Below are 22,500 nucleotides of genomic sequence, written 5' to 3' on the forward strand. Positions count from 1 at the left end.
ATGGTGATGGTGACGGTGGTGACAGTGATGGTGATGGTGACGGTGGTGACAGTGATGGTGTCTGTGAAGGAAGGTTGACCGGGTAGAAAGTGAATAAGATAAGAAATTTGAAGAAAAAGAGAAAGAGCAATAACACAGAACAACAGAGCAACGATGTCAACAGCAGGAAGCGACAGCAACAACAGGGGCAACAGGAGCCATAAACAAGCAACAGTAAAAGTCGGAGTAGCAGCAAAGGAACAACAACAACAACAACATCAACAACAGTAGCAACAGAAACAGCGGTAACAACAAGAACAACAACAGTGGTAAAAACAACAACAACAGCAGAAATAGTAACAGTAACAACAACAACAGAGCAGTAGCAACAGTAACACAGGTAACAGCAACAGCAGCCCCACCACCACCACTACTACCACTACCACCATCACTACTACCATTACCACTACCACCACTACTACTACTACTACTACTACCATTACCACCATCACCACTACCGCTACCACCACCAGGACCATCACCACTACCACCACCATCACCACACCACTACCACCACTACTACCACCACCATCACCACTACCACAACCACTGCCACCACCACTACCACCACCACTACCACCACCACTACCACCACCACTACCACCACCTTCACCACTACCACCACCACTACCACCACTACCATCACCCCTAACACCACCACTACCACCACCACTACCACCACCATCACCACTACCACCACCATCACCACTACCACCACCATCACCACTACCACCACCACTACCACCACCACCACTACCACCACCACTACCACCACCACTACCACCACCACTACCACCACCTTCACCACTACCACCACTACCACCGCTACCACCACCACTACCACCACCACCACCACCACCACCACTACCACTACCACCACCACTACCACCACCACTACCACCACCATCACCACCACCATCACTGCCACCACCATCACCACTACTGCCACCACCACCACCACCACCACCACCACCACCACCATCACCACTACCACCACCATCACCACACCACTACCACCACTACTACCACCACCATCACCACTACCACCACCACTACCACTACCACCACCACTACCACCGCTACCACCACCATCACCACCACCATCATCACCACTACCGCCACCACCACCACCACCATCACCACTACCACCACCATCACCACTCCACTACCACCACTACTACCACCACCATCACCACTACCACCACCACTACCACCGCTACCACCACCACCACCACTACCACCACCATCACCACTGCCACCACCATCACCACTACCACCACCATCACCACTACCACCACCACTACCACCACCACCACTACCGCCACCACTACCACCACCACTACCACCATCTTCACCACTACCACCACCACTACCACCGCTACCACCACCACCACCACTACCACTACCACCACCACTACCACCACCACTACCACCACCATCACCACCACCATCACCGCCACCACCATCACCACTACTGCCACCACCACCACCACCACCATCACCACTACCACCACCATCACCACACCACTACCACTACTACTACCACCACCATCATCACTACCACCACCACTACCACTACCACCACCACTACCACCGCTACCACAACCATCACCACCACCATCATCACCACTACCGCCACCACCACCACCACCATCACCACTACCACCACCATCACCACTCCATTACCACCACTACTACCACCACCATCACCACTACCACCACCACTACCACTACAACCACCACTACCACCACTACTACCACCACCACCACCACTACCACTACCACCACCACTACCACCACCACTACCACCACCATCACCACCACCAACACCACTACCACCACCATCACCACTACCACAACAACTACCACCACTATCACCACTACTACCACAACCAGCACCACCACCACCACTACCACTACCACCACCACTACCACCACCACTACCACCACCTTCACCACTTCCACCACCACTACCACCAATATCACCACTACTACCACCACCACCACTACCACTACCACCACCACTACCACCACCACTACCACCACCATCACCACCACCAACACCTCTACCACCACCATCACCACTACCACAACAACTACCACCACCATCCTCATCCTAGTTCTCCATGTTTCCAGTCCACTGTGTACATACCAGTTCTTGTCTTTCTCCTGTAGTTTAGGATAACCACGATTAGCAGCTTTACACTGGCCATATATGAACTCTCCACCCTGGTATTCACCATTACTTTGTTGCTATTGACACATTACTCTTGTCTTGGTCACCTGTTATTTGGTAACGGGTTGTGTATCACTGCTGTCACCAACCTAGGTCCCGCTGCGTCTAGTATGCAAAAATTTCACTCTCCTCTTCTCTGGTTTATTATTACTATTGATGCTTCTCCACTATTCTTCCTGTCTTTCCTCGGAATTTGATGTCCTAATGGGAAGATCCCATGTGTTATAATCTCCGTTCATTTTGTTTCTGTAAGTGCTATGACTGTGTGTGTGTGTGTGTGTGTGTGTGTGTGTGTGTGTGTGTGTGTGTGTGTGTGTGTGTGTGTGTGTGTGTGTGTGTGTGTGTGTAGGTGTAAGTTTCATATGATAGTCTCGTATGTAATCATGTCTGATGCAGCAACATGTGAGTAATATTCGTTCTTCCTCTCTCTCTCTCTCTCTTCTTTAATCTCTTTAACTAAGTGAGGCTTTTAAGGTTATTGCTCTTAGTGGTCATTTGGGAGAAGTTCTCATATATTTTTGTAGCTGTGTATGTCAGAGTTCACTAGTAGTTGTCGGAACAGTACCATCACTAATACCAACACCGCTACTAATACCATCACTTCCACCTGCACCACCACTAATAACATCACCACCACCATTAATACCATCACTACCACCAACACCACCATTAATACCATCACTACCACCAACACCACCATTAATACCATCACTTCCACCTGCACCACCACTAATAACATCACCACCACCAACACCACCATTAATACCATCACTACCACCAACACCACCATTAATATCATCACTACCACCAACACCACCATTAATACCATCACTACCACCAACACCACCATTAATATCATCACTACCACCAACACCACCATTAATACCATCACTACCACCAACACCACCATTAATACCATCACTACCACCAACACCACCATTAATACCATCACTACCACCAACACCACCATTAATATCATCACTACCACCAACACCACCATTAATACCATCACTACCACCAACACCACCATTAATATCATCACTACCACCAACACCACCATTAATACCATCACTACCACCAACACCACCATTAATACCATCACTTCCACCTGTACCACCACTAATACCATCACCACCACCAACACCACCACTAATACCATCACCACCACCAACACCACCACTAATACCATCACTACCACCAACACCACCATTAATACCATCACTTCCACCTGTACCACCACTAATACCATCACCACCACCAACACCACCACTAATACCATCACCACCACCAACACCACCACTAATACCATCACTACTACCAACACCACCACTTATACCATCACTACCACCTACACCACCACTAATACCATCACCACTACCAACACCATCACTAATACCATCACTACCACCAGCACCACCACTAATACCATCACTACCACCAACACCACTACTAATACCATCACTACCGCCAACACCACCACTAAAACCATCACTACTACCAGCGCCACCACTAATACCATCACTACCACCAGGTCCACTATTAATACCATCACTACCACCAACACCACCACTAATACCATCACCACCACCAGCACCACCACTAATACCATCGCCACCACCAGCACCACCACTAGTAGCATTACTACCACCAGCTCCACCACTAATATCATCACTACCACCAGCACCACCACTAATACCATCACTACCACCAACTCCACCACTAATACCATCATTACTACCAACACCACACTAATACCATCACCATCACCACCACCAACACCACCAATATGATCACAACTACCAACACCACCAATACCATCAAAACTACCAGCACCACCACTAATACCATCATTACTACCAACACCACACTCATACCATCACCATCACCACCACCAACACCACCAATATGATCACAACTACCAACACCACCAATACCATCAAAACTACCAGCACCACCACTAATACCAACACTACCACCAACTCCACCACTAATACCATCACTACCACCAACAGCATCACTAATACCATCACTAGTAGCAACACAACCACTAATACCATCATTACCACCAACTCCACCACTAATACCATCACTACCACCAACACCACCATTAATACCATCACATCTACCATCACTACCACTAATACCATCACAACTACCAACACCACCACTAATACCATCACTACCACCAACAGCATCACTAATACCATCACTATCACCAACTCCACCACTAATACCATCACTACCACCAACAGCATCACTAATACCATCACTACCACCAACACCACCATTAATACCATCACATCTACCATCACTACCACTAATACCATCACAACTACCAACACCACCACTAATACCATCACTACCACCAACTCCACCACTAATACCATCACTACCACCAACAGCATCACTAATACCATCACTACTAGCAACACCACCACTAATACCATCATTACCACCAACACCACCACTAATACCATCACCACCACCAATACGATCAAAACTACCAACACCACCCATACCATCACAACTACAAACACTACCACTAATACCATCACAAGTACCAACATCACATAGGTCCAGCCAACATCTGGACGATGTTGGCACTGTTATACTGCAGTAACCTGTCACTTTAAATCCTCTGGTGACTGAATGGAGTAAACGCACGTGAAGTGTATTTTCACTCTTTAGTTGTTACATGAAGAAATAAACACGGAAAATGGATCGATATGTTATGAAAATATTACACTGGAATGGAAGCACATTGCCACGGTAAACACACACACACACACACACACACACACACACACACACACACACACACACACACACACACACAAACACACACACATGATTACGCTGGTTATTCATAAGTTTCAACTAATTAATCACTAGTGTATAATGTATGGATGAACGGAGGAGAAATAAGAAGATGGAGTCGTGCATGTATCAGACGATATACATCAGATGTTAGATATACATCAGACAGATGTTGTTGACGATAAAGAATCCCTTGACGGTAAGGTAAGACACATGTTAGTCAAGTATCCACTACTAGTGTTGTCCTAACCTTCTCGGGGTGTTAATGACTGGTGTATATTAGTTAGGCTCACATACATTGTAATTAAACTTATTCTTGTGGCATTTATAAATCAATGTTTGTGTATCAGCGAGAGCATTACACTCCCATATTTTTGTTTGATCACAGACACTTGTGCAACACCTGAGAACCATTCTCTGAAGATGCTTAGCCAACCAGAGGTTTTATCAGCTCTATTAGAAGAGAGTGTTCGGTGTCCGAGGCACTGAACGCCAGTACTGCAATGTTATTTGATCTTAGTGTTACACAGTGTAGGTGTTCCATTCTTCAACACTGAGTGTGTACATCCTACAGTGGTACAATGCTAGAACTTCTTATTGTATATTTCACTTACCTAAGATATACATCACTCTCAGTTTTACTGGGCTAGCAGTCTGCTGAAGTTCTTTAATATATAGCGTGTTATTTGCTTATATTAGCCATGTAACATTATATATATATATATATATATATATATATATATATATATATATATATATATATATATATATATATATATATATATATATATATAGTATGTAGGAAAGAGGGAAATTATTTCCCAGTAAAAGTAGGCCTTAGACAAGGATGTGTGATGTCACCGTGGTTGTTTAATATATTTATAGATGGGGTTGTAAGAGAAGTAAATGCGAGGGTCTTGGCAAGAGGCGTGGAGTTAAAAGATAAAGAATCACACACAAAGTGGGAGTTGTCACAGTTGTTCTTTGCTGATGACACTGTGCTCTTGGGAGATTCTGAAGAGAAGTTGCAGAGATTGGTGGATGAATTTGGTAGGGTATGCAAAAGAAGAAAATTAAAAGTGAATACAGGAAAGAGTAAGGTTATGAGGATAACAAAAAGATTAGGTGATGAAAGATTGGATATCAGATTGGAGGGAGAGAATATGGAGGAGGAGAATGTATTCAGATATTTGGGAGTGGACGTGTCAGCGGATGGGTCTATGAAAGATGAGGTGAATCATAGAATTGATGAGGGGAAAAGGGTGAGTGGTGCACTTAGGAGTCTGTGGAGACAAAGAACTTTGTCCTTGGAGGCAAAGAGGGGAATGTATGAGAGTATAGTTTTACCAACGCTCTTATATGGGTGTGAAGCATTGGTGATGAATGTTGCAGCGAGGAGAAGGCTGGAGGCAGTGGAGATGTCATGTCTGAGGGCAATGTGTGGTGTGAATATGATGCAGAGAATTCGTAGTTTGGAAGTTAGGAGGAGGTGCGGGATTACCAAAACTGTTGTCCAGAGGGCTGAGGAAGGGTTGTTGAGGTGGTTCGGACATGTAGAGAGAATGGAGCGAAACAGAATGACTTCAAGAGTGTATCAGTCTGTAGTGGAAGGAAGGCGGGGTACGGGTCGGCCTAGGAAAGGTTGGAGGGAGGGGGTAAAGGAGGTTTTGTGTGCGAGGGGCTTGGACTTCCAGCAGGCTTGCGTGAGCGTGTCTGATAGGAGTGAATGGAGACAAATGGTTTTTAATAATTGACGTGCTGTTGGAGTGTGAGCAAAGTAACATTTATGAAGGGGTTCAGGGAAACCGGCAGGCCGGACTTGAGTCCTGGAGATGGGAAGTACAGTGCCTGCACTCTGAAGGAGGGGTGTTAATGTTGCAGTTTAAAAACTGTAGTGTAAAGCACCCTTCTGGCAAGACAGTGATGGAGTGAATGATGGTGAAAGTTTTTCTTTTTAGGGCCATCCTGCCTTGGTGGGAATCGGCCAGTGTGATAATAATATATATATATATATACATACATACATACATATATATATATATATATATATATATATATATATATATATATATATATATATATATATATATATATATATATAAATCAGTTGTTTGTTTAGTAGTACTCACCTCTTGCCGGTGGTGTGTGCTGATAACGTGCTCTGGGGGGAGGAACAGGTGGTGGTGTCCCAGGAGGCGCAGGAGGAGAGGAAGTTTGCGCAGATGCTGACGAAGACACCAACGAAGCAGCAGAAGGAAAAGCACCAGAAGTAGGAAGAGGAGGAGGGGAAGGAGAAGAAGAAGTGGCTGCGGTGATAGAAACTCCTACTGCTACAGGCTGAGGTGTAGCTGGCCAGGGGTTCTGGCCGTTTGCTGCTGACATAGATACGACTACCTTGGACGTGACAGAAGAGCTAGCCAGTGGCGCTACACACATACCGGGGGAAAACGTCTCTGTCGGAGGCGTCGACGTGGCAGAAGAAGCAGAAGCAGGAGGAGAAGGAGGAGGTGGAGGGCCTTCGCTGCTAGTGGCTGTGTTGACGAAGTTGACACGGTTGGTGGATGCCAGTGTCCCCCCTGAGCAAGACCTCGATAGGGGACTGCCTAAGTGGGAAGACTTCAGGATGCCCGAGGAAGACTTCAGGATGCCCGAGGAAGACTTCAGGATGCCCGAGGATGACTTCAGAAGGCCTGAGGAGGACTTCAGGATTCCCCTAGACGGAACGAATGTCGACGACATGATGTATATCTCTGACGAGGACCTGATGACCCCACTGGAGAAGGGAGGAGCCGAGGGCGCCGCCCCCAGAGTAGATGACCCTCCTCTCGTCCTACAGGAACAAGTACATGTAGTGATTATACAGTGTTATGTATATTCAAGCAGGTTAAACCACAGTGTTATGTATATACAAGCAGGTTAAACCAGTGTTATGTATATACAAGCAGGTTAAACCACAGTGTTATGTGCATACAAGCAGGTTAAACCACAGTGTTATGTACATACAAGTAGGTTAAACCAGTGTTATTTATATACAAGCAGGTTAAACCACACTGTTATGTATACAGTAACAGGTTAAACCACTGTTATGCATACAGAAGCAGGTTAAACCACAGTGTTATGTATTCACAAGCAGGCTAAACCACAGTGTTATTTATTCACAAGCAGGTTAAACCAGTGTTATGTATACACATGCAGTTAATCCACAGTGCTATGTATACACAAGCAGGTTAAACCACAGTGTTATGTACATACAAGAAGGATATACCACAGTGTTATGCATTCACAAGCAGGCTAAACCAGAGTGTTATGTATACACAAACAGTTAAACCACAGTGTTATGTATATACAAGCAGTTAAACCACAGTGTTATGTATACACAAGCAGGTTAAACCACAGTGTTATGTATACACAAACAGTTAAACCACAGTGTTATGTATATACAAGCAGTTAAACCACAGTATTATGTATACACAAGCAGGTTAAACCACAGTGTTATGTATACACAAACAGTTAAACCACAGTGTTATGTATATACAAGCAGTTAAACCACAGTATTATGTATACACAAGCAGTTAAACCACAGTGTTATGTATACACAAGCAGTTAAACCACAGTGTTATGTATACACAAACAGTTAAACCACAGTGTTATGTATATACAAGCAGTTAAACCACAGTATTATGTATACACAAACAGTTAAACCACAGTGTTATGTATATACAAGCAGTTAAACCACAGTATTATGTATACACAAACAGTTAAACCACGGTATTATCTTGTATATTGGTGTATTATTCACATGTATGTGAATAATACACATTATGCATTTTTTTGTAATTCACTGTGAAGACGTTTCACCCACCACCCTGGTGAGCGAAACGTCTTCTCAGTATAATATAATGTTAGAGTGTGGCGTAGCCGACAAGTAAATTAAACAAAGACAGCAAGAGAAGACGTTTATTTACACTTTTCGCTCACTTGATCAAGTTTTAAAGATTGTTTAGCAGTACACGGTGTCATGACCCGGCAGTACACGGTGTCATGACCCGGCAGTACACGGTGTCATGACCCGGCAGTACACGGTGTCATGACCCGGCAGTACACGGTGTCATGACCCGGCAGTACACGGTATCATGACCCGGCAGTACACGGTGTCATGACCCGGCAGTACACGGTGTCATGACCCGGCAGTACACGGTGTCATGACCCGGCAGTACACGGTGTCACGACCCGGCAGTACACGGTGTCATGACCCGGCAGTACACGGTGTCATGACCCGGCAGTACACGGTGTCATGACCCGGCAGTACACGGTGTCACGACCCGGCAGTACACGGTGCCATGACCCGGCAGTACACGGTGTCACGACCCGGCAGTACACGGTGTCATGACCCGGCAGTACAGGTCTCATGACCCGGCAGTACGCGGTGTCATGACCCGGCAGTACAGGTGTCATGACCCGGCAGTACACGGTGTCATGACCAGGCAGTACAGGTCTCATGACCCGGCAGTACACGGTGTCATGACCCGGCAGTACACGGTGTCATGACCCGTCAGTACACGGTGCCATGACCCGGCAGTACACGGTGTCATGACCCGGCAGTACACGGTGTCATGACCCGGCAGTACACGGTGTCATGACCCTGCAGTACACGGTGTCATGACCCAGAAGTACACGGTGTCATGACACGGCAGTACACGGTGTCATGACCAGGCAGTACAATGTATCATGACCCGGCAGTACACTGTGTCATGACCAGGCAGTACACGGTGTCATTACCTGGCAGTACACGGTGTCGTGAACAGACAGTGTACGGTGTCATAACCAGGCAGTACACGGTGTCATGACCCAGCAGTACACGGTGTCATGACCCGGCAGTACACGGTGTCATGACCCGGCAGTACACGGTGCCATGACCAGACAGTACACGGTGTCATAACCCGGCAGTACATGGTGTCATGACCAGGCAGTACACGGTGTCATGACCCAACAGTACACGGTATCATGACCCGACAGTACACGGTGTCATGACCAGGCAGTAGACGGTGTCATGACCAGTCACTACACGGTGTCATGACCCAACAGTACACGGTATCATGACCCGACAGTACACGGTGTCATGACCAGACAGTACACGGTGTCATGACCAGGCAGTACATTGTGTCATGACCAGGCAGTACACTGTGTTATGACGAGGCAGTACACGGTGTTATGACAGGCAGTACACGGTGTCATGATCCGGCAGTACACGGTGTTATGACCAGGCAGTACACGGTGTTATGACCAGGCAGTACACGGTGTCATGACCAGGCAGTACACGGTGTTATGACCAGGCAGCACACGGTGTTATGATCAAGCAGTACACGGTGTCATGATCCGGCAGTACATGGTGTCATGATTAGTCAGTACTCGGTGTCATGACCAGTCACTACACGGTGTAATGACCCAGCAGTACACGGTGTCATGACACGGCAGTACACGGTGTCATAACCAGGCAGTACAATGTATCATGACCTGGCAGTACACGGTGTCATGACCAGGCAGTACACGATGTCATTACCTGTAGTACACGGTGTCATGACCAGGCAGTGCATGGTGTCATAACCCGGCAGTACACGGTGTCATGACCCAGCAGTACACTGTGTCATGGCCCGGCAGTACACGGAGTGACGACCCGGCAGTACACGGTGTCATGACCCGGCAGTACAAGGCGTCATGACTCGGCAGTACACGGTGTCATGTTCCCGTCAGTTCACGGTGTCATGACCCGGCAGTACAGAGTGTCATGACCCGGCAGTGAACTATCTTGAATCCCGTCTGAAAGTCAACAATTCATCACGAAATGTATAATCCCTACTGTTTTAGCGCTTTCCCGTTATTATAATTATAATATATTAATACGCACACTCACCTAAAAAGAGACTGACTCACCTTGGGGGAGGGACCGGGTGGGCCAGGTGGTGGTGATCACCACCTGAGGCTCGTCTGAAGCCCCGGCTTGCGGCGTAGCTGCGGCTACTGTACACACCGTACCTGCGGCAGGTGATAGATGGTAACACTAGGCGATGCTAGGTGACAAGAAGTGGCAGCAGGACACAGCATTATGACAGTAGGTGACGAAAGGTTAGAGAAGGCGAAAGTAGGTGACGAGATCTGACAGTAGGTGCGGAGTTCGCGTTAGAAACAGTCATTTGTTCATTAAATCAGTGTAGTGCTGCCCATGTACAGTCTAGCACTGCCCATGTACAGTCAGTGTAGTGGTGCCCATGTACAGTCAGTGCAGTACTGCCCATGTACAGTCAGTGTAGTGCTGCCAATGTACAGTCAGTGTAGTGCTGCCCATGTACAGCCAGTGTAGTGCTGCCCATGTACAGTCAGTGTAGTGCTGCCCATGTACAGTCAGTGTAGTGGTGCCCATGTACAGTCAGTGTAGTGGTGCCCATGTACAGTCAGTGTAGTACTGCCCATGTACAGTGTAGTGCTGCCCATGTACAGCCAGTGTAGTGCTGCCCATGTACAGTCAGTGTAGTGCTGCCCATGTACAGTCAGTGTAGTGGTGCCCATGTACAGTCAGTGTAGTGGTGCCCATGTACAGTCAGTGCAGTACTGCCCATGTACAGTCAGTGTAGTGCTGCCAATGTACAGTCAGTGTAGTGCTGCCCATGTACAGCCAGTGTAGTGCTGCCCATGTACAGTCAGTGTAGTGCTGCCCATGTACAGTCAGTGTAGTGGTGCCCATGTACAGTCAGTGCAGTACTGCCCATGTACAGTCAGTGCAGTACTGCCCATGTACAGTCAGTGTAGTACTGCCCATGTACAGTGTAGTGCTACCAATGTACAGTCAGTGTAGTGCTGCCCATGTACAGCCAGTGTAGTACTGCCCATGTACAGTGTAGTGCTACCAATGTACAGCCAGTGTAGTGCTCCTCATGTACAGTCAGTGTAGTACTGCCCATGTACAGTCAGTGTAGTGCTGTCCATGTACAGTCAGTGTAGTGCTGCCCATGTACAGTCAGTGTAGTGCTGCCCATGTACAGTCAGTGTAGTGCTGCCCATGTACAGTCAGTGTAGTACTGTCCATGTACAGTCAGTGTAGTGCTGCCCATGTACAGTCAGTGTAGTGCTGCCCATGTAAAGTCAGTGTAGTACTGCCCATGTACAGTCAGTGTAGTGCTGTCCATGCACAGTCAGTGTAGTGCTGCCCATGTACAGTCAGTGTAGTGCTGCCCATGTAAAGTCATTGTAGTGCTGCCCATGTACAGTCAGTGTAGTGCTGCCCATGTAAAGTCATTGTAGTGCTGCCCATGTACAGTCATTGTAGTGCTGCCCATGTACAGTCAGTGTAGTGCTGCCTATGTACAGTCAGTGTAGTGCTGCCTATGTACAGTCAGTATAGTGCTGCCTATGTACAGTCAGTGTAGTACTGCCCATGTACAGTCAGTATAGTGCTGCCTATGTACAGTCAGTATAGTGCTGCCCATGTACAGTCAGTATAGTGCTGCCTATGTACAGTCAGTATAGTGCTGCCCATGTACAGCCAGTATAGTGCTGCCTATGTACAGTCAGTATAGTGCTGCCCATGTACAGTCAGTATAGTACTGCCCATGTACAGTCAGTATAGTGCTGCCCATGTACAGTCAGTATAGTGCTGCCCATGTACAGTCAGTATAGTACTGCCCATGTACAGTCAGTATAGTACTGCCCATGTACAGTCAGTATAGTGCTGCCCATGTACAGTCAGTGTAGTGCTGCCCATGTACAGTCAGTGTAGTGCTGCCCATGTACAGTCAGTGTTGTGCTGCCCATGTACAGTCAGTGTTATGCTGCCCATGTACAGTCAGTATAGTACTGCCCATGTACAGTCAGTATAGTGCTGCCCATGTACAGTCAGTGTAGTGCTGCCCATGTACAGTCAGTGTAGTGCTGCCCATGTACAGTCAGTGTAGCACTGCCCATGTACAGTCAGTGTTGTGCTGCCCTTAAACAGTCAGTATAGTACTGCCCATATACAGTCAGTGTAGTGCTGCCCATGTGCAGCCAGTGTAGTGCTGCCCATGTATAGTCTGTGTATTACTGCTCACGATGAAATTAAGACACATGTGCAACATCTGGGTATCTTTATTGTAGACGTTTCGCCATCCAGTGGCTTTATCAATACAAATTCCAGGACATAACTTGAAGACAGTAGAACTATGTACAGAAAATTAGGTACTGATTACCCCATGTACAGTCAGTGTAGTACTGCCCATGTACAGTCAGTGTAGTGCTGCCCATGTACAGTCAGTGTAGTACTGCCCATGTACAGTCAGTGTAGTACTGCCCCTGTACAGTCAGTGTAGTACTGCCCATGTACAGTCAGTGTAGTACTGCCCATGTACAGTCAGTGTAGTACTGCCCATGTACAGTCACTATAGTACTGCCCATGCACAGTCAGTGTAGTGCTGCCCATGTACAGTCAGTGTAGTGCTGCCCATGTACAGTCAGTGTAGTACTGCCCATGTACAGTCAGTGTAGTACTGTCCATGTACAGTCAGTGTAGTACTGCCCATGTACAGTCACTATAGTACTGCCCATGCACAGTCAGTGTAGTGCTGCCCATGTACAGTCAGTGTAGTGCTGCCCATGTACAGTCAGTGTAGTTCTGCCCATGTACAGTCAGTGTAGTACTGCCCATGCACAGTCAGTGTAGTACTGCCCATGCACAGTCAGTGTAGTACTGCCCATGCACAGTCAGTGTAGTACTGCCCATGCACAGTCAGTGTAGTACTGCCCATGCACAGTCAGTGTAGTACTGTCCATGCACAGTCAGTGTAGTAATGCCCATGTACAGTCAGTGTAGTGCTGCCCATGTACAGTCAGTGTAGTTCTGCCCATGCACAGTCAGTGTAGTACTGCCCATGCACAGTCAGTGTAGTGCTGCCCATGTACAGTCAGTGTAGTTCTGCCCATGCACAGTCAGTGTAGTACTGCCCATGCAGAGTCAGTGTAGTGCTGTCCATGTACAGTCAGTGTAGTTCTGCCCATGCACAGTCAGTGTAGTACTGCCCATGCAGAGTCAGTGTAGTGCTGTCCATGTACAGTCAGTGTAGTGCTGCTTCCGGATGGTTCATGGGAAAAAGATTTATCTCTCCATTAAATATAACTTTTTTCCACATCCTGCAAAAAGCAATGTACATGTATATATATATTGCGCCGTCTGAGCGCCTGATTTATTGTGCATCCGCAGCTTATCCTGTGAGCAGACGAACAGGATTACAAAGGTCACAGTAGGTCATTGTCTGACCTCACTATAGTAGTTACATCATAGATCACAGAGGTCAGGCTGGGTCATTGTCAGACCTCATTGATGTAGTTACATCATTGCAGATATCACTGTTACTTCATATAATAGTTTATTCACGTGCAGCAGAGTTTTTGTTATCGAGATGCTCAAGCTTCCAGGACTACAGTAGACCACCACTGTCTTTTCCAGCCAGTCCATTCGACATCAATTCTTTATTTATAACTCTAATTTACTGGGTTTTTTAATACAGCATTTGAGGTAGTTGACCACGATAAAGAATACGATATTTGTTTGTGTTTTAATAGAGCTTTTAACAGGGAACCACACAAAAGACTATTAAAGAAAGTAGCAGCTCATGGTATTGGGGATTACATCCAGTCATGGATCAAGACATGGGTACCCAACAAGAAGCAGAGAGAGACTACGTAAATGTGGGGATATCTGAGTGGGGATCAGTCACAAGTGTCGTCCCACAAGGATCAGTTTTAGACCCATTGTTGTTCAAAACATATAATAATGACCAGGGCGAGGGAATAACAAGTTATGTGAGCAAATTCGTTGACGACACAAAAACACACAGGATAATTGATTCAGAGGAAGATGCTACTGAACTACAGGAGAATTTAGACAAGCTCACGTAGTGATCAGAAAGAGAACACTTAGAGAAGAATGACAAAATTAATCCATTGCATAAGAAATCTTACATACGATGAAAGGTTGAAATCCCTTAACGTATGTTCTCCTGTGAGAAGTAGAATAAGAGGAGACTTAATTAAAGTATGTAAGTGGAAGATGGGCATAAGGGAGGCAAAATTATGAAGATAACCCCTCAAGAAAGAACTCAAAATAATGGATTCAAAATAGATAAGTTTAGATTTAGAAAGGATATAGGAAAGAACTGGTTTGGAAACGGAGTAGTTGATGAGTGGAACAGTCTGCCTAACAGGGTTATTGAAGCTAACATCTTGGACAGCTCCAAATATAGGTTAGAGAAAAACATGAAAGAGAGGTTGGATCTGTGTGGTATTTAAACTTGAGTTAATAGTGTTACTAAAGCTTATTCCTTGGGTAGCATTGACAATGTGTTGGTTGAATATTCCTGTTAGTGGGTTTAGGTTTGAGGAGGACTTGCCAAGTATGGACCAGTAGGCCTACTGCAATGTTCCTCCTTCCTTATTTTCTTAGAGAAAGAGAGAGAAAGTTAAAATGTTCAGTTTACTCGGTTTATTGTATAGCAAACTCAATGTTTACAGAAATTTTTCTCTGTTTACATCGTTTATTTCTCTTGTTTATGTTTTCTATGTAATTGTGTATACTATATTAGAGACAGTGACTACACTGTACTAGAGACAGTGACTACACTGTACTAGAGACAGTGACTACACTGTACTAGAGACAGTGACTACACTGTACTAGAGACAGTGACTACACTGTACTAGAGACAGTGACTACACTGTACTAGAGACAGTGACTACACTGTACTAGACACAGTGACTACACTGTACTAGAGACAGTGACTACACTGTACTAGAGACAGTGACTACACTGTACTAGAGACAGTGACTACACTGTGCTAGAGATAGTGACTACACTGTACTAGACACAGTGACTACACTGTACTAGACACAGTGACTACACTGTGCTAGAGACATTGACTACAATGTTCTAGAGACAGTGACTACACTGTACTAGAGACAGTGACTACACTGTACTAGAGACAGTGACTACACTGTACTAGATACAGTGACTACACTGTACTAGAGACAGTGACTACACTGTGCTAGAGACAGTGACTACACTGTGCTAGAGGCAGTGACTACAGTGTGCTAGAGACAGTGACTTAACTGTACTAGGCGCAGTGACTACACTGTGCTAGAGACAGTGACTACACTGTACTAGAGACAGTGACTTCACTGTACTAGACGCAGTGACTACACTTTGCTAGAGACAGTGACTACACTGTACTAGACGCAGTGACTACACTGTACTAGAGACAGTGACTGCACTGTACTAGAGACAGTGACTACACTGTACTAGAGACAGTGACTACACTGTACTAGAGACAGTGACTTCACTGTACTAGACGCAGTGACTACACTGTACTAGAGACAGTGACTACACTGTACTAGAGACAGTGACTACACTGTACTAGAGACAGTGACTACACTGTACTAGAGACAGTGACTACACTGTACTAGAGACAGTGACTACACTGTACTAGAGACAGTGACTACACTGTACTAGACACAGTGACTACACTGTACTAGAGACAGTGACTACACTGTACTAGAGACAGTGACTACACTGTACTAGAGACAGTGACTACACTGTGCTAGAGACAGTGACTACACTGTACTAGACACAGTGACTACACTGTACTAGACACAGTGACTACACTGTGCTAGAGACATTGACTACAATGTTCTAGAGACAGTGACTACACTGTACTAGAGACAGTGACTACACTGTACTAGAGACAGTGACTACACTGTACTAGATACAGTGACTACACTGTACTAGAGACAGTGACTACACTGTGCTAGAGACAGTGACTACACTGTGCTAGAGGCAGTGACTACAGTGTGCTAGAGACAGTGACTTAACTGTACTAGGCGCAGTGACTACACTGTGCTAGAGACAGTGACTACACTGTACTAGAGACAGTGACTTCACTGTACTAGACGCAGTGACTACACTTTGCTAGAGACAGTGACTACACTGTACTAGACGCAGTGACTACACTGTACTAGAGACAGTGACTGCACTGTACTAGAGACAGTGACTACACTGTACTAGAGACAGTGACTACACTGTACTAGAGACAGTGACTTCACTGTACTAGACGCAGTGACTACACTGTGCTAGAGACAGTGACTACACTGTACTAGACGCAGTGACTACACTGTACTAGAGACAGTGACTACACTGTACTAGAGACAGAAACTACACTGTACTAGAAACAGTGACTACACTGTACTAGACGCAGTGACTACACTGTACTAGAGACAGTGACTACACTGTACTAGAGACAGTGACTACACTGTACTAGAGACATTGACTACACTGTACTAGAGACAGTGACTACACTGTACTAGAGACAGTAACTACACTGTACTAGACGCAGTGACTACACTGTACTAGAGACAATGACTACACTGTACTAGAGACAGTGACTACACTGTACTAGAGACAGTGACTACACTGTACTAGACGCAGTGACTACACTGTACTAGAGACAGTGACTACACTGTACTAGAGACAGTGACTACACTGTACTAGAGACAGTGACTACACTGTACTAGAGACAGTGACTACACTGTACTAGAGACAGTGACTACACTGTGCTAGAGACAGTGACTACACTGTACTAGAGACAGTGACTACACTGTACTAGAGACAGTGACTACACTGTGCTAGAGACAGTGACTACACTGTACTAGAGACAGTGACTACACTGTACTAGAGACAGTGACTACACTGTACTAGAGACAGTGACTACACTGTACTAGAGACAGTGACTACAATGTACTAGAGACAGTGACTACACTGTACTAGAGACAGTGACTACACTGTGCTAGAGACAGTGACTACACTGTACTAGAGACAGTGACTACACTGTACTAGAGACAGTGACTAATACAGTACTAGAGGCAGCGCCAGTCAAAATATGTCCCCAAGGACACATGGACACAGGGGTCATCCCACATACACTAAAAACAACAGACATAGCTGCGCTCCACAAAGGTGGCAGTAAAGAAATTGCTAAGAACTACAGACAGATATCACTAATATCCCATATCATAAAAATCTTTGAGAGGGTTCTAAGAAGCAAGATAGTCAACCACCTAGATACCCATCAATTACACAGCCCAGGGCAACACGGGTTTAGAGCAGGTCGCTCCTGTCTGTCCCAGCTACTGGACCACTATGACAAGGTCCTGGATGCTGTAGAGGATAAACAAAATGCAGATGTAGTATACACAGACTTTGCAAACGCTTTCGACAAGCGTGACCATTGTGTAATAGCACACAAAATGTGTGGTAAAGTTGGTAGATGGATCTACAACTTCCTGATAAATAGAACACAAAGAGTAATAGTAAACAGAGTAAAGTCCCAGGCAGCCACGGTAAAAAGCTCTGTTCCACAAGGCACAGTACTCGCTCCCATTCTATTCCTCATCTTAATTTCTGACATAGACAGAGATGTTAGCCATAGCTCCGTATCTTCCTTTGCGGATGACACCCGGATCACCATGGCAGTGACCTCCATCGAAGACACTGCGAGACTCCAAGTGGACATCAACCAAATCTTCGAATGGGCCACTCAGAACAATGTGAAGTTCAACGAGGAGAAATTTCAACTACTCAGATATGGAAAACTTGAAGAAATTAAAAATGTGTCAGGGTATACCACAAATTCTAACCATACAATAGAGCTGAAAAGTAATGTGAAGGACCTGGGAGTGATAATGTCAGAGGATCTCACCTTCAAAGACCACAACAATGCATCTACCTCATCTGCTAGGAAAATGATAGGATGGATAATGAGAACCTTCAAAATGACTCAAGAAATCGTAATTACACGATTGCAAACAAACCATACCCCCGGCCGGGATGGAACCCGCTGGTCTAGTGGCTAATGCGACGGGCTGGAGTTTTGAGACTCTGTGACCGCGGGTTCAATCCCGGCCGGGGGTATGGTTTAGAACCTTCAAAACTAGGGACGCCAAGCCCATGATGATTCTCTTCAAATCGGTTGTGCTCTCTAGGCTGGAATACTGCTGTACACTAACGGCCCCCTTCAAGGCTGGCGACATTGCAGACCTGGAGGGTGTACAAAGAACTTTCACGGCACACGTAAGTGCGATAAGGCTCCTAAACTAATGGGAACGGTTGAAGGTCCTTGATCTCTATTCCCTCGAACGCAGGCGAGAGAGATACATGATAATATACAGTTGGAAGGTCCTGGAGGGATTGGTACCAAACCTGCACACGAAAATCACTCCATATGAAAACAAAAGACTTGGCAGGAGATGCAACATTCCCCCGATGAAAAGAAGGGGCGCCACGAGTACACTGATAGACAACACAATAAGTGTCCGGGGCCCAAGACTGTTCAATTGCCTCCCAACATACATAAGGGGGATTACCAATAGACCCCTTGCTGTCTTCAAGAAGCACTGGACAGGCACCTAAAGTCAGTACCTGACCAACCGGGCTGTGGTTCGTACGTCACCTTGCGTGCGGCAAGCAGTAACAGCCTGGTTGATCAGACCCTGATCCACTATGAGGTCTGGTCTCAGACCGGGCCGCGGGGGCGTTGACCCCCGAAACCCTCTCCAGGTAAACTCGAGGTAAGGTAGTCAAGTGTTAGTAGTCTACTGGACACAGCCAATCAGAATGTGTCGTGAATATTTACATAAACAGAAACACTTAGCGTCCGCACCAACATAACTTACACGTTGTAAAGTTACAAGAGGGAGAGATAAGGAAGTGTAGAATATTCCCAGTGCCAGATGTACAAGTAGGAGTGCCAGGGGTACAAGCAGGAGTACCAGGGGTACAAGCAGGAGTGCCAGAGGAACAAGCAGGAGTGCCAGATGAACAAGCAGGAATGCCAGGGGTACAAGCAGGAGTGCTAGGGGTACAAGCAGGAGTGCCAGATGAACAAGCAGGAATGCCAGGGGTACAAGCAGGAGTGCCAGGTTAAACAAGCAGAAGTGTCATCAATAATCACTGCCAAAATCACCACAAATAACCACCAGCACCATCACGACTACCATCACAACCACCACCACCACCACCACCACCACCACCACCACCACCACCACCACCACCACCACCACCACCACCACCACCACCACCACCACCACCACCACCACCACCACCACCACCACAGTCAGTTAATAAGAGCACTCTTGCTCCTCCTCCCTCACTCAACCAGCCTCCTCACAGATGGTACTAGATACAGCCTCTTCATCACCAGACCCCAGGCGTATAACAGGCGCTACCAATAACCAATTATACCAGAAATCGAACTCAATTATATATATAAATAAACAAATAAATATATATATATATATATATATATATATATATATATATATATATATATATATATATATATATATATATATATATATATTATCACTCACTTGGTGGAATCGTCCATCAGTGTTCCATCTCCACTGTTCCTGCTGCTGTCATCACTACCTTCGCTCCCTCCGCTCTCCCTCCTTCCTCCTCCACCCAGGACGCCCACAGGGTGGAAGCCCACGGACGTAGAGGACATCCTGGTGCCAAGGGGCGTCCAAGTGACACTCAGAGACCGTGGTACCTGCCCTGAAGCAAGAAGGAGAAAGATTATTGTTATTATTATTATTATTTCTTTTTAATAATTATTATTAATTATTATTATTATTATTATTATTATTATTATTATTATTATTATTATTATTATTATTATTATTATTATTATTCCTAGGTAGTAGGTTGGTAGACAGCAACCGCCCAGGGAGGTACTACCGTCCTGCCAAGTGAGTGTAAAACGAAAGCCTGTAATTGTTTTACATGATGGTAGGATTGCTGGTGTTCATTTTTGTGTCTCACAAACGCGCAAGGTTTCAGGTACGTCTTGCTACTTCTACTTACACTTAGGTCACACTATACATACGTGTACAAGCATATATATACACACCCCGCTGGGTTTTCTTCTATTTTCTTAATAGTTCTTGTTCTTGTTTATTTCCTCTTACCTCCATGGGGAAGTGGAACAGAATTCTTCCTCCGTAAGCCATGCGTGTCGTAAGAGGCGACTAAAATGCCGGGAGAAAGGGGCTAGTAACCTCTTCTCCTGTATATATTACTAAATGTAAAAGGAGAAACTTTCGTTTTTCCTTTTGGGCCACCCTGCCTCGGTGGGATACGGCCGGTGTGTTAAAAGAAGAAATTATTATTATTATTATTATTATTATTATTAATATTATTGGCATCTTCTACTCACATTTAGGTCACATTACACTTGCATGTACACGTATATATATATATATATATATACACCTGTTCTTCTATTTTGTTATTAGCTCTCGTTCTTATTTGTTTGTATTTATGTTCTTTCATCTCCTCGGGGAAGTGGAGAATAATCTTTCCTCCGCAAGTCTGAATGCATCCACCCCGGGCTGAGGGACTGATTCACTCAGGCTTATCCTCACCTTACACCGTTCTTCTCTGTATTGGACTGATGAAGCCCCTGGCTGACGGAACGACTCCACAGTAAAGATTCCCAAATGTTGCACAGGTGCCTCATTCTTCAACTTATCGTTTTTTTTTTTTTTTACATCGCCGAGAATGTATACAGAAGTGAGTGGAAGAAGTGGAGAGATAATTTTGAGGAAGTCAGTCCCTCAGCCTTGACAGAAGATGCTCACTTCCTTAGCTTCGTTAAATCTGAAGCAGATTCACAATGTTTGAGACCAGAAGAAGCCTACTGTGTAGGCTTCCGGTCTCAAACGTTGAACCTACTGTGTAGGCTTCTGGTCTCAAACGTTGAACCTACTGTGTAGGCTTCCGGTCTCAAACGTTGAACCTACTGTGTAGGCTTCTGGTCTCAAACGTTGAACCTACTGTGTAGGCTTCTGATGTCAGAAACAGAGATAAACAAGTATTGCACACGTGTCTTACACATATATTTCTCGGTATCACATACCAATATCATCAACATGTTTAGGTAGCGGAGCCAGTTATGCTGCTATTCCATATTTGACACCAGTCACTGGTGCACGACGAAAAGGAGGGGGGAAAAATGTAAATTTAAACCTGATTAAGGTTCTGGGTCACAGTTGGCTCCAACTTCACCCTCTCTCATACAAACATGTGACTCTCAGACACACTTGATTTATACGGAAGGCGCTTATTTTTTATTATTATTTTTTTTGGCGCGATAGATCGGTTCAACTTTGAACAAACAGTACGTGAAACAGGAGAAAGTATAACTATAAGGTATATATATATATATATATATATATATATATATATATATATATATATATATATATATACATATATATATATATAGATATATATATATATATATATATCTAGATATATATATATAGATATATATATA

At 45.4% G+C, this 22,500-nt stretch overlaps 1 protein-coding gene across 4 annotated transcripts in view; it reads right to left on the bottom strand.

The window, feature by feature from the left end:
- Positions 1-22,500, bottom strand: part of LOC128684057 (uncharacterized) — a 513,285-nt gene that overhangs the window by 309,334 nt on the left and 181,451 nt on the right. For 2 of the 4 annotated variants that reach the window (XM_070091274.1, XM_070091290.1), the window contains exons 3-5: positions 20,531-20,717; positions 11,024-11,125; positions 7,222-7,922 (exon numbers count right to left, since the gene is read on the bottom strand). In XM_070091274.1, coding sequence (XP_069947375.1) covers positions 7,222-7,922; positions 11,024-11,125; positions 20,531-20,667 — 940 coding nt within the window. In that variant the 5' untranslated portion in view covers positions 20,668-20,717. The remainder of the gene's footprint in view (positions 1-7,221; positions 7,923-11,023; positions 11,126-20,530; positions 20,718-22,500) is intronic. The other 2 variants (XM_070091283.1, XM_070091277.1) reach the window with 1 other exon arrangement.

The sequence above is a fragment of the Cherax quadricarinatus genome, chromosome 3 (genome assembly GCF_038502225.1).
Source record: "Cherax quadricarinatus isolate ZL_2023a chromosome 3, ASM3850222v1, whole genome shotgun sequence".
Classification (NCBI taxonomy): Eukaryota; Metazoa; Arthropoda; class Malacostraca; order Decapoda; family Parastacidae; genus Cherax; species Cherax quadricarinatus.